The sequence below is a fragment of the Chenopodium album genome, chromosome 16, assembly GCF_948465745.1.
Source record: "Chenopodium album chromosome 16, dcCheAlbu1.1, whole genome shotgun sequence".
Lineage (NCBI taxonomy): Eukaryota > Viridiplantae > Streptophyta > Magnoliopsida > Caryophyllales > Amaranthaceae > Chenopodium > Chenopodium album.
Window position 1 is genome coordinate 51,181,207 of NC_137849.1, and position 13,734 is coordinate 51,194,940.

The window sequence follows — 13,734 nt, forward strand, 5'->3', positions numbered from 1 at the left end:
TTATTCCGTAGTCTTCTAATGTTATGAACGACTGTTATTACTTTTGGTATAGTTATTATTGACATGTAAAAGTGCATTGATATTCAAACAATTAATGATGCACGAATGGTGTAGTAAGCTGATTTTTTCATCTCAAGGTTGCAAATACAGGGGATGTTTCTGTAGCAGAAAGGGATGGCAGATACCCCTTCTTTTACTAGGAAACAAAACAAATAAAACACTTACTACAAATCCAACGACCAAAGGAACAGTGTTGGTCACTTTTCTTGGAATTGCAGGGTAATAACATTGCTGAACATCATTGTGTAGTGCAGCAAAAGTCAGAAATGCAATAACCGACAGCAGTGTATGGAAAAGATCTGACCATCTCAGCTTGTAATCAGATGGAATGAGGGGGCTCTTCCGGCCTCCGTTGAAGGTCCATATTCCTCTGATGGTTGCTACACCATAGTATAACCTCCCATTTGCAGCTCTGAAGCTATCAGTTATGGAGAAGAAGATGCAGGACACAGAACAAAGTGCCCAGAAACTGCCCATGAGCCATCTGTCTAGAGTACTGCACTTGCCATCATTTGTCAGGAGAGGAGTAAAGATAGTGTAAGCTAAAATCGTAATACTGGGCAGAAGAACATTGAGCCGAGCAGTGCCGCTAAGGATGGCATTGAGAATATACATGCAATGCCGTTCATCTATGCCATCATCCAAGGAATTAGAGTTATCAGATTCATCAGCTGCCAGTAGAGCAGCATTGATTGATTCATCCATTTTTGCATGTATTGCTGAGGCACAAGTCATCCATTTAAAAGACTTCTAGTTTTTTTTTTTTTTTTATGTTTGAGCATCCTTGCTTTCTGCTCAATCAAGAATCTCATTGTTTTAGAAATAAATTATACCTTTCCGTTATTTACGGAATAGGCAAGAACCTTATTGGTCGCATAATACAAATTGTTCCTCTTTGACTTCGCTGTGAAGAAATTTGTTTCAGTTTTTAATGGATTACATAAGCTTAATCCACCTACACTGCCTTGAGTTCAGAAAAAACGTCTGAAAAGCTAGATCGCAGAAACGCCTGTTAAGAGTGAAAACCTGCACGCAGTTGCCTTAATTCTAACATATAACGAAGATTGATCAACCAACACTCGACTCCTTCATAGACCATAAATTAGATATTGAGGTAAGAAGACTTTCATTATTGAGGTAAAAAGCCCTCAATTAACAATTAGGAAGAGCTTCATATTTTTGGATAAAATAAGCATATTAAAGAAGCAACATACAAACAATTATCTTCTTGTATCAGACGATCAGGAATCAGGATACCAATGTTCAACATTCAACTGTTCACAGGAACAAAAATAGTATTCGGTATAAAAAAATAGTTTCAGTATAGTAGTTTTCAGCTTCAGCATTATCAAAGCTCCAAATATATGCTTTGTCGTCATAACCGCAGCTTGCTACAGAATTTACAAAATTTTCATACGTATATAGCTCAATCTGCACACAGTTGGCCTAATTCTAACATAACATATACCCAGTTATCTGCTAAATAATCGCAGTATAACCGGTTGTTATGTGCAGCAGCAGTAACAATCTATGTACAGTTTCAATTTTACTGTAAAAAAAAGGGAAAAACAAAATTACGGTGCAAATGAGTAAAGAATATTGAGCTAATCTTGGGTTGGAAGACTATCTAGCTCCTCCTTGCGCTTCTCTTGGGTTGGAACACCATTTAGCTCCTCCTTCTGCTTCTCTGACTTTGTGACAGATATATCATGAACTTTGACGCCACAAAGTTTGCAAGGATTGGAAGATCTGTTAGAGCACCAGTGATCTGGGACAGTCAGGAAATGAGTGTCCATGAACTTCCTAAACCTTTTCTTATATTCTTGCGGTGAGATAATGGTTGGTGAGGAATTCTTGGGAACAACAAGAGATGACTTCACCCATGTTTCAAATTGCTTATCCCAAGTGTATTGTCTTAGATAATCTATGATCCCACATATCAGCTCTCGGCGTTGCCTATCAACCCCCACCAGTAAAGAATAATCCATGACTCCTATATTCTGCCACAAAAGTACGAAAGAGTGATCAGAAACAAAAGGTACACCATAAGGCCCTAACCATCTAATCCCTAAAGATAAATGTTAGTAAATGTCAACTTTCACCAATGAAAAATAGCTTTAACTGAACAAAGAAAAAAAAAAAAAAAAAAAAAAAACTCTGTACAACCAGCGTAGATCATTTTAAATTGATGAAAAGCGGCTATTAGCAGTAAAATTCAGTTCTAATAAGCAAAAATCAGATTTTTCATTTCAATTTAGTCCAAAATCAGGTAAAGAGAGCAGAGTCTAGGTAACTCGACATATATAATAAAAAAAAATAAAAGAGAAAAGAAAAGAAAAAAAATTGTAGATTACATTCATTCTATCCTGCATTCATGTGGTGTGAGGGTAGAGGGTGCAACCAGAATAAGATACTATGGAGATCATCAGAACTTACTTTGAGAAATGTTGTGTCATTCCAGACAGCTCGTTGTAGAAGTCTCTTGGCTTTCTGGCCAACATATAAAGGTGATGAATTCATGTCATTCACAAAATTCTGGTCCAATAGAACATCTCCTGCACCATCAGCAGTTGTGGTGAAACGAGCATGCAATGCACCCTTTAAATCATACTGACGAGTAATGTTCCTGCCAAAAGAAAGGTTCTCCTGAACCATGAGATCATGTTTTGTCTCTTTGCCGCTCTTGGGATTTCTAATAGTGACCTGCAAACATGGAAGCAAAGATTAAAATCTGTCCATGCATAAAAGCAAGGATGAAACCATGTAGAAATGTATTCGTAAGAACCTGATAAATTCCCAGAATTTTCGCAAGGCAAGTCTGATTCCCAGAGTAAACAGATTCTTTCATGTGCTTAAAATACTCATTGGAAAACTTCATGAACGACTCAAATTCAGTCTTCTTAATTTCCTTGACAATAAGCCTCTCATCAAGTGTTTTGGCAAAGACAGACTTGCTCTTCCCACCTTTGGCATCCCAAATCTTACAGCGACTAAGGGAAGCAATATAATCAAGTTCTGATGGGCAGCATCGATCCCGAAGATCGCGGAATTCAGTGGGATGTATAATAACTACTGAATATTTTCCCTTCACAGGATACTTTTCAATGCCTAGAGTAACTTCATTGTACACTCGCCCATAAGAAACAAGAGAATCCACTCGATTCAAGCTGTCAATGGTGGATAAATGAGATTCTGTGAAAGTCATGCTTGATGAAGAATGAATAAAATCTGGATCATGAAAGCTGCTCAAAGGCCAAGGCTCAGATACAGCACGTTTCAGAGAAGTATATTCATCTCTAACTGATGCTGGAGGGGTTGAAATTTCAATTAAGGCCAACGCACAAGCGACGGAGCTTGAGATTTCACCATCAAAATCCGATACAATGAAGTCACCATCTCTGAGAGGCATGTGAATCCTGGTACCCTCATCAATAATTACTTGAGATACTGTAGGCAAGAAGTCAGGAGAGTGTAGCAGTTCAAATTTGGGCAAGTGACCAAATTTAGACGGGCGGCCTTCCAGAAGATCCTCCATGCACTCATCTCGAGTTTGTTTAAATGGATTCCACCACGGGGAGTCTAACTTCAGCAGATGAGAAGTTGTAGTTTCAGATACCTCTCCATCAGCAGAGCAACTACTATCTTCCTTATCTGCATCAATGGATATGCTTCTATCTTCCGACAGATGGCTAGACAGTGAAACACTGTCCTGTTGAGTATTCTCATCAGAATGAAGCTGGGAAGGAAGTGTGCTCCCATTAGACTCTTGAGACAGTGATATACTTGAGACTAAATCGCCTGAGGGTGGCATCTCAGTATTCTCCTCGACAATGGGCAAGCTTATCAAGTCTTGCTCTCCACAGCCTACAAGCATTCCCTCATTTGGAAATTCCTTATCTGAATGATTTTCTGTTTCTGCAACCATCTCAATTTGGACCTCTACATCATTAGGATTCTCAGAAGTTCTGTCATCACCTTGTGCAATAGCTTCATTCTCAATCTTTAAATCGGAATGGCCATCTTCAGTTCTCTGCACTCCAAATTCTTCAGCACCTCCATTGTTTGACCCAGTTTGTCTTTCCATCACCTTAGTAGTAGTTTCCACTGTCCCGTTACTATGCTCTTTTTCAGAATCCACAAGCGCTTGCGAATCATTATCAGCAATCTTTTGTATCATTTCACCCTCTGTTCCAGATCTGTGCTTTTCCAACAGCATTTGCTTTTGTGCTGTTTCTGCAGCTGTCTTAGACCCTTCAATCACTTCTCCAGGGAAGCCATCCTCCTTCAAACCCAGTTGCCTCTGCGCCACTTCATTATTGCCAGTAACAGTAGACTGGGAAGAAAGTAGTGACTGCAAACGCCGGTCCCAAACACATGCTTCAAGCAGAATTTCCCATCGAAGTCGGTTCATGCTCAGAAGTTTATGGACAGAGTCATGTGAATCTTCATTCTTATTTTTAAAGTTCTCCTGTTTTTCACAATAATAAGATAACCACCTTAGTTTGGATCTTTGGAATGCAGTGATGCACTACACGGTCTACATCCAAGTGCCTTAACATGAGTGAGTGCATAATTAAGGCTAACACTAACTGGGATGACTAAATAGAAAAAAGAAGATGAAAACAATGATGATGAAGAAGAAGAAGAATGATTCCCAAATATCCACTAAAGGAGCGAGCACAGATCAGGAATTCATGATACATGAAAGATCACATGCATGTAAAAGAAAACTTACTTCAAATTCAGATTTTTCCAGCTTCAACATGTCTACAACGTCAGCAAACCCTTTTGAATATCCATTAAGAACCAGATTCCAGCCAGAAAAGCGAGGTTCGATTTTTTTCAAGTATTTTTCAAGTTCATTAAAAAGCAATAGCCCTGAAGTGTAGACCTGCAAGGAATAGAGGGAAGGAAACTAATTAAATCATACAGAAGAAACCATTTGGCACCTTTCTTCCATACAGAATCTTAGAAAAGAAAGGGCATACCGTCCCAATATCAGATTGGAGCCAGTCTCTGTCAATTAAACTATTGAACTCCAACTTGTGGGCTGGCACAGAAACGGTATATAATGCAAGACGAGAGTACTGAAACATAGCAACCATAGAGCCCAGACTGCAAGTCATGTAAAAAATCAGAAGATCATATAGAACAGCGAATGATCGTATTTACAGTCGAAACAGAAACAATGACATTTGAATACACTTTTTAAACAAAGTTTCAAGCCAGATACTTGCATTTCCAACCATTAGAAAGAGCTTTTCTAAGAGTTCAGGGCTGAAAAAGTTTTTCCTTAATGCATCCAGTAAACTAACCAAAACAAGGATAAAGTGTATCACCACCATTAGAAAGAGTTCTGAGTTGAAATAGGATTTTGTTTCTAAATGTAATTAAAAGGGCTCTATCTTAGTAACTGATACCACAAAACCAAACAAGAGTGTACAATAGGGAAAATAAGTAAGCAAAAATTAAGCATATAGGACAGAACTTATACCCAAAAAAGTAGAGGAAGTCCTTCTGAAAGGAATGCCCACAGCTAGCAAGCCTATTAAATGAAGAATGACTTGAAAAGCTGAGTTCCAAAAATTTGCCAAATGACAAGCAACGTGCAGCATCAGAGATCAATACTCTTTTGGTTGCCTTCTCTTTATCAGGTTCACATTTACTACAACGACTCCACATCCAAAGTTTCCCTTCAGGCTTTCTAGGCAAATGCTTATCACCAAGTTGTTTGACTCGTATAGTGAGCTGCTTGCTGTGATGAACATAATAGTAGTAATGAGCTTCAGGACCTTGACCACATGTCTCACAATTAAGATCCTACACATTCAATAGATTCAGTAAGGCTCGCATTCAAAATATATAAATACACATTCAAATACAACACACCCAACTTTATGGAAATAAACAGATAAAGAATCAGACTACACTGCATCAGTGAAATATATCACCAGTAATTTAAAATGCAATTCTCTCATTAATTCACAATGAAATCACATCATTCACATATCACTCTGCTAAAACTAGTACAAAAGGATTTACTTGTAGTTCTATAAATCACCCAAAAAAACATTTAGAGACCAACCACAAAAATCTGAGCAAAACCTTTAAGAAAAAACAAGGTTGCACATTCAACAAAGGATAGTTACTAAAACAGTCCAGCAGAATGGATATAACCTGATTGAAAAGACTATTCCGTAAGAACTTCCCAAGGGGAACATCAAAAGTCCTGTAAAATTTGATTTGAGAAAAATGGCTTTGCTCGCAAATAGTCCCTTTTATAGCATTTCGTCTAGACATCAAAACCAAGATACTCTCAGAATCCAAAACACTGCTGATTTCATCCTTTGCAGTGATGCTCTCTTCGCCATCATTTACTGGTCCCTTTGCTTCGCCCTCGGCCATAGAGGAAGTGGACACTAGCTGGGAATCATTATACATGGAATTGTCTTCTTTGGCCATTTTCTTTGCCTCTATATCAGATCGCTCGGCAGGATCTTCAGTGGGTGACACGGGAATTGAGACTGCAGTTTGAGCTTCAAGTTCCCTCCCATTCAAGTCCACGTAAGTAGACATGTGCTCATAAGTAGCTGGGGAGACAGTTGAAAGTATCTCTGGTGCATTTGAGAATGATGTTGATGCAACAGAGAGTTTGGGAGACAACTGGCAGTCAGCTGCAAACTGCATATTATGGGAAAGTTTGTCATGAGATCCACGGGGAGAAGCAATCTCAGCATCTTTGGCAGTGAACTCCTTGACGTGAAAGGACTCTCCCTCTTGAAGCTCATTGGAAGCCAGAATATCATGGGCAGGGGGTTCTCGCTCATAAGAAGACACCTGATCATCACCATTGGAGATGAGAACCTGTACTCCATCTTCCGGAAAATCACCTAGACTAGGCTCCTCACTATGTGGAATACTGGCCTTTTCAGAGACAACAGAAGTGGACTGTTCATTGGTTGATGAGATATCAGCAGCTTTTCCAGAGGCAATAGTGGAGAACATAGATTTCTGATCCAAAAGAAAGGAAGTTTCCAGGAGGAAATGATAAGCCATTACAACAGCACACTGTACAACGCACTTGATCTTCTTCAACTCTTCAGCATGAGAACCCTTTAGCAGAATCTGTGCCGTTAAAATTCAAGTCATTTATTCAATATTCTAAACAACAATCATAACAACCCTCAACAGTTTAAATAATTCACAGTATTCCACCCTGCTCCTTTTTAAAGCATCAGTACTTTACTTTAAGATAATCCTAATGGATAAGCGTTCTAGGACACCAGAATAATTAGGAAAGCTAGACACTACATAAAGAATGGCACACAATAATCTCTTGACAAGCTGGTACTAAATTCAACCATGGTATTAAATTCTTAATTTTGATGCATAAAGTCATAAAAACAATGCAATAACGTTTTCATTGCTTGACAAGAAAATGCAAATTATGCACTGCGTAACTGAATCCCCAGATATTATATAAGAGCACAACCCACAAACAGTCACTGCATCGCATTTCCTTATTTCTTTAGCATAATCTGCATTAAACTTTCCGCATTGATCCAGCATGAGAAAGCAAACAAAGTAAAGGACTGAGGCTATTTGTTGCACTTGCAAATTGCAACAGTACTAATCAAATAAAAGTGACACAAGCTATAAGAAATAAGGTGGGATAAACCTCAATTAAAGATATATTACAGGATAAAAAGCCTAGATGGTTTGGCGATATCAAATTCAGGTGGGCTTCCGGACAGCTGTAATGTTTAGAAAGATCATACCATGGCATTGCAAAATAAAAAAAAAAGGTAGAACAAACAAACAGGAAGTATGTGAGCAAGCAAATATTTATCTCCCAAAAATTCACCGTGTACAAGACCTTGACAGAGATTCATGTTGCAAAAAACAAATTGAAGGCCCTGTATCTATCAATAGATGAGAACATCATCTTCAGCCCAAGCGCCCCAAGTTGTTACTTTTCATAAAATTTTTGTATATTGAGAAAAATTGACATCATAACGTGATAAGCAAATGCATGATATTAGTTTTAAAATATCATGATGTTTGAGATAGAAATTAAAAAGATATAATTTCTTTAGGAAATTGTGGTAAGAGAAAATGTATGTAAATGCTCTTTTTTCATTACCAAAAAGTTTGTGAGGTCTAATTACTAGTTTAAATCTTATAAAAAGATATAATTACCAGAGTTTGTTATCTTTCACTTTTTATGTTCAATATCCTGTAGCGACAACATTTACTTTGTTAATCGAGGGTTGGCATGGTAATGAAGCCTTTAGATGAGGAGAGTGCCACGTGAGATAGCATTCCTAAGAATGTTTTTTAATGTACTAGCATAGAAGTAAAGATTGAGTAAAAGGAAGTCACAAGCCATCCTAAATCATTTGTTTTTCTTAATAATATCCATCACCACACAGTTCCTACTCTACAAGTGGAATTAAATATTTGGAACGGACAAGCATTACCATGGGCATGTAATTAGATATTTACTACAAATTACACCAATCCATCAACACCATCTATCCAAAATGTCAGTGAGTGTCTAAAATAAGCCTTCAAAACTAGGTGCAACATTTACTTTTTTGTAATTTACTTTATTTTAAATGATTTCTGCCTATATTTCAGTGTAGTTAGGAACAGCTTAATTGTTTATCTTGTATGTTAAAATTTCTGTTTACTTTTAAGCCTTTCTATTCATTATATCCTATCTCAAAACAGTATAGTTTGAGGGTCTCTCATCATCAGCCTTCATCCTTGTCTAAAGTAATTATGCATATGTCAACATCTAGACCTTTCTCATCAACATTTACCAAGGGACCCTGAACATAGGGGCAAATCTAGACCTTTATTTGGTAGGAAAAAAAATAAACAAAAATAAATCTCCAGCTCCTAAATGATCAGTTTATCATGTCATCATGTGAACTAGAAGATTATACACCTACTTGTGTATTTCAGTACTCCTGTCCTAAGTAGGCCAAGCTCAGGACCCACTCATTCCCCTGTTTTAGTAATTTGCATAGGCAGTAAAAGACTTCTACAAATAACTTTACAAGAGTAGCATATTAAAGTTGGACTTACTGTGCAACCAAGACGTGTCGGACTTCCCACCACAAACATCAAAGTCTTAGACGGCTTTTTTCCACCTTCAGCAACAATAGTATGCTCCTCCACAAACTTCTCAAAATAAAGTTCAGTGCAATGTTTTAGCTCCTGATTAAATGGTGAATCACAGGACAAGATGGGTGAATTTATACAACGAGCAATCCTTTCCAATCGATCAAGCTTCATATCAAGGACCAGGGTAACTCCCATTTGAAGGATCTTCTCCATGACAGCACGAGAAGCAGATTTCTCCACCAAAATAACATTTGGTTGACATGCTTGCAAATTCTGCATCAGTCCACCCCAGTTGACTTCATCCTATCAAAGGAACTTACTCCAATCAGAAAAAGCAGCAAATCATAATGAAAATGACAAGAAAGAAATTAAATCTTTCAAGTTTCAAACAAGGACAATTTACCTCAGAAATCATTGAGCTAAATGATGACAGCCCAGATGAAACAGATGATGGACCCAGCATTCCTTGTATTAGTAATAATCTAGGATTTGTGTACTTGGTAATCATGTGTTTGTGAGCAGCATGCTTCTTAAAAACCAAGCCTTTAATTAATTGACTGCAAAACATATGTACACATTAATTCTCATTAAGACAGAAGCAGACAACTTCATTACAAAACTAATACCTTGCTAAAATCTCAGTACACGCATGGATTCCTTAAATCACAGAAAAATTTACTAAGAAAAATTATGAAGTATGTTGCAAATAAAACTTGCTGTCATCTAGAGACTTCTTTTACGTTAAAGAAACCACCCAATTAAGTAACAATCTGGTTGAGAAATGGAAATCAGTGAAGAAAAATGATTTACTAGAGTGTTTTTTTTTTTTTTTTTTTTGCAAACAGTATGTAAGCAATCTAAGATCTCCTGAAACCACAAAATTCCTCATCAACTGATTAACATAATGCAAAAGGTGCATATAGAAAGCTCAATATGAATCAAAAAAATACCTTTCTTTGGGAGATCCAGCAGCAACACATTTGATCTTCACATATCCAAATGGATCCATAGCTTTACCCTCAGTGACACCAGGCTCCACAAATTTAGCAGCTTGCCATGCCAAATCTGTAACAATATCCACCCAGTTTTCATCCTTGTCATCACAGATTTCTACACCAAGTTTACTAAGTAGCTGGCTCACCAAGTCCTTGAACTTCTCATTCTTTACATTTTCCCTGGCCAACTCAATCTCCTTCGATCTGGGATTTCCCCATTCTGAGCTATCGGCATTAGCATACTCTTCAACATCAAAACCCACGCTATTTGCAATGTCATCATTTGCATTCTCAGCTTCTGGTGGATCCCAAATCTCATCTCGCTCATAAAAGGTAGGAGATGATACATCTGCTTCATCAAAAAACTCATCACTGCTTGCACCACCTTCACTATTTGTAACGTGACTGTCCAAATTTTCAAGCATCAAACCAATTTTTTCCTCCTCGTGATTTTCCTTAACATCATATAACTGCTCAGGAGCTTGATACAACCTAGCTTGATACAACCTGTATCTGGGATCCTCAAAACCACTCTCAGACCCATGGCCATCTTCTCTAGTATCAGTAGTATGTCTAGCAAAATTAAATAAGAAACAAGAAGTCATGCATCCAGCATACAGAAACTTAGGAGAAGTGTAATCTGTAATCTAGAACACACAATATTATCATAATTACATTCACAGTCCAGAAAATACAAAGTTACAGACATACCCATCACTATATGGGTTGACATCCACAGAGTACTCACCTGAAATACAAAAGGCAGCGATGAGATCATACAAAATCATACCAAACTCATCATTGAAATGCACAAGTACAGCATCTTACTAATATTTGAAGCAAAACTTTCAGAGCTCGCCAGTGATTTAGGTGGACCGAGCAAGGGCGCTTCAAGAGTACTTGAAGCATCCTTCTCTACAATTCCATGTTCAGGATTAACAGCATGCGATATAGAGGAAACTACTTGCTCTTCCCCGGTAAGACCTGACAATTCTTGATTTTCATTTGGTTCCATTTGTTCATTTGACTCGGAACTAAACTGACACATCTACAACATTTAGTCCAAGTCAAGAAACTCGTCTGCTGCCAAACTAGATGAACACAAGACATTCATTCAGTTGACTACATCATCCAAAAAAAACGTATAATGTAATATGCACAAACATCAACAGATTCCAATCTCAAATACCAAAATCCAGTCCATTGTTGGTTGTTTAACAGTTCTTTTTTATCATCCCCTTCTCAAGCATCAAGATCAAAACTCGTCTAAAGTCAACGATTAAGACTAATACAATCAATTAACTCATAAAACTACCCATACTGATCAATATAAACTGCATAATCAATCAAAAGAAACCCAGAATTGATCAAAATACCCCCAATCATAACCAAGAAATCAGTCAAAATATACCCAGACAAATATACACCCAAAAATCAGATTAGATGACAACCATTTCAATTTTCACAACACACCCACAAATCAAACTACTGAAATTTCAAGACTCGAGAATCAATTACTCCATATAGTCACAATTCAAATATTCCGTATACCCATAATTCAAATATTCAGTATATTCACAATTCCACAAGCTACTCAAAACAAGATTTCAACTATAATTCATCCACTAATTAAAGTTTCAAGAAAAAATAAAAAAGATTGATCACCAAAATTTAAGTTCGAGAGGATTTATTAACACGCCATTAATGAAAACACGCAAAGTAAATCAAAAGCAAAAAAAAAGACAAACATACTAGAAATTCACAGAAATCAATGGAATTGATACTATAAAAAATTAATAGTTGGAAAGATAATTAAAGCAACTGACCTTACAAGTAACCAAATTAATGCAAAGTTAAGCAAATTTCACTGGAAAATGAAGTCGTAAAACAGTCAACTGAGTTCAACCCAATAAATTCTGATTATTCTCAAAGAATTTTAGAGAATCAGAGGCAAATAATCCGTGAAGAAACGCAAAGAATTGTTCAGGAGGAGAGAGAAAAAGTGTAAGAGAGAGAAGGAAGGAGAGAGAGAGAGAGAGAGAGAGAGAGAGAGGAAATGTTGAAGAGGAAGAATAGAAACGAGGAGAAGAAATTGTCAATATAAAGGTGGGTCCACACTCTTCTCCGTCACTACAACTAAATTTTAATACGGAGTATAATGTTGGTCGTATTTTAATTTTACAAATAAGTAATAAATTAAATTTTCCACCGCTATTAATAAGAGTTAAGCTAAAATATGGTTCTTGAACTTATGTATTTGTAATATTTTAGTCCCTCAACTTTTAAATAAGGTAAAATGGTCCCTCAATCACCAATGACTTACTTTTCAAGTACAAATTATCTGACTAAGTATAGTTTAGGGAGTTTGGTGCACATGTGGTAATAAATTTAATAATTTTAAATACAAAGGTTAGGGTTCTTTAGCTGATGAGTTGGCATTTATTAAATTAGAAATGAAAGTTTAGGGACTTATAGGGTGAGGTGACTAATGTAATTATTATAAGCCAAAGTTTAGGGACCTTAAAGGGACACATGATGCTTCCATACAAGAGTGATTATAAGTTTTAACCCCTAAGTATAATTTAGTTCAATTAAGCTAATTTCATTTCAACTAAACCAATTTAATTAACTTATTTATTTTTTTAAAATATATAAGTGAGATAATTTACTCGTGAATGTATGGTCGTCACCATTTACTTCAGTTAAACACATTTTGTTAATAATCTAAGGAAATTATTATTTTCTCTTAGAAATTAATACAAGAAAAAAGAAGAAAAAAAAAAGGAAAACCCTTAAAATTGTCTCACATAAAACCCAAAAAAATTGAAAATCATTTAGAACACAAAACAAATAGAAAAAAAAGACCTTGAAATTGACACACAAAAACCCAAAAAATTGAAAACCTTTTAGAACATAAACTCATGAAAAAATAAATTGTCAATTAATGAGAAAAGTGGGGTGGTATTATTTTTATTCTAGTTTCATAAAATTATTTAGTTTTATATTACAAAGTTTGGCTTTGTCTTACTCACTCACTTCGAAAACACATTATATTTTTTGGTTTTATTTATTTTTATTTAAATTTATTTTGGTGTGTGAAATATATAAGGGGTTAATTAGGAGTTAGGATTTGAGGATGTGTGGTTAATGAGTTTAGGTGGGATATATTGTATAAAATTTTATTACAAAAAAATGGTAGGAAGTAAAGGAATGATAAAAAAAAAAATATAAAATATATCATGATTATCAAATTTTATTAGCAATTTTTATTCTTGCCAACTCACTTTATAAATATTTAGTTAAAAAAACTCACTTTATGAATTCCTAAGCTTTTTTTTATATTGTTTCAAAAAAAAAATTTAATTAAAAAAAATAACTTTTGTTTGTATTTAATTTAATTAATTGATTATGATCTAACAACTTCCTAAACTTTTTCTTGAAAAAATAAGTATAGTCCCTAAACTTTGCTGACTCATCGCTGTAAATTCTTGAACTTTGGCTTAGTTGGCATTAACATCCCTAAACTTTGCTGACTAAGAAGTTCCTC

At 36.0% G+C, this 13,734-nt stretch overlaps 2 protein-coding genes across 3 annotated transcripts; both read right to left on the reverse strand.

Annotated features, from left to right (window-relative positions):
• Window positions 1–2: 2 nt before the first annotated feature.
• LOC145586959 (protein DMP2-like) lies at window positions 3–838 on the reverse strand. Its single transcript, XM_081643950.1, has one exon. The coding sequence runs from the start codon at window positions 793–795 to the stop codon at window positions 133–135; it is 663 nt and encodes a 220-aa protein (XP_081500076.1). The 5' UTR covers window positions 796–838; the 3' UTR covers window positions 3–132.
• A 470-nt stretch (window positions 839–1,308) lies between these two features.
• On the reverse strand, window positions 1,309–12,227 carry LOC145586960 (putative 1-phosphatidylinositol-3-phosphate 5-kinase FAB1D). Of its 2 annotated transcripts, none has more exons than XM_081643952.1 (13): window positions 12,014–12,227; window positions 11,016–11,235; window positions 10,899–10,935; window positions 10,143–10,760; window positions 9,596–9,749; window positions 9,154–9,495; window positions 6,238–7,185; window positions 5,555–5,880; window positions 5,049–5,175; window positions 4,796–4,951; window positions 2,846–4,528; window positions 2,497–2,763; window positions 1,309–2,060 (listed from the first exon to the last, which is right to left on the reverse strand). In XM_081643952.1, the coding sequence occupies exons 2-13, from the start codon at window positions 11,233–11,235 to the stop codon at window positions 1,665–1,667; spliced, it is 5,274 nt and encodes a 1,757-aa protein (XP_081500078.1). In that variant the 5' UTR covers window positions 12,014–12,227; the 3' UTR covers window positions 1,309–1,664. The 2 variants fall into 2 exon arrangements, with proteins under 2 accessions (XP_081500078.1, XP_081500077.1); XM_081643951.1 differs by having other exon boundaries at window positions 11,016–11,278.
• Between the last annotated feature and the right edge of the window lie 1,507 nt (window positions 12,228–13,734).

Excerpts from the sequence above, each read along its gene's own strand:
- LOC145586960 (XM_081643952.1), bottom strand. The coding sequence starts at position 11,235 with ATGTGTCAGTTTAGTTCCGAGTCAAATGAACAAATGGAACCAAATGAA. Across the intron at positions 10,936-11,015 it reads AAGTTTTGCTTCAAATATTA|GTGAGTACTCTGTGGATGTC; the intron begins GTAAGATGCTGT and ends TTTGTATTTCAG. Across the intron at positions 7,186-9,153 it reads CGACACGTCTTGGTTGCACA|ATTCTGCTAAAGGGTTCTCA; the intron begins GTAAGTCCAACT and ends TTAACGGCACAG.
- LOC145586959 (XM_081643950.1), bottom strand. The coding sequence starts at position 795 with ATGACTTGTGCCTCAGCAATACATGCAAAAATGGATGAATCAATCAAT.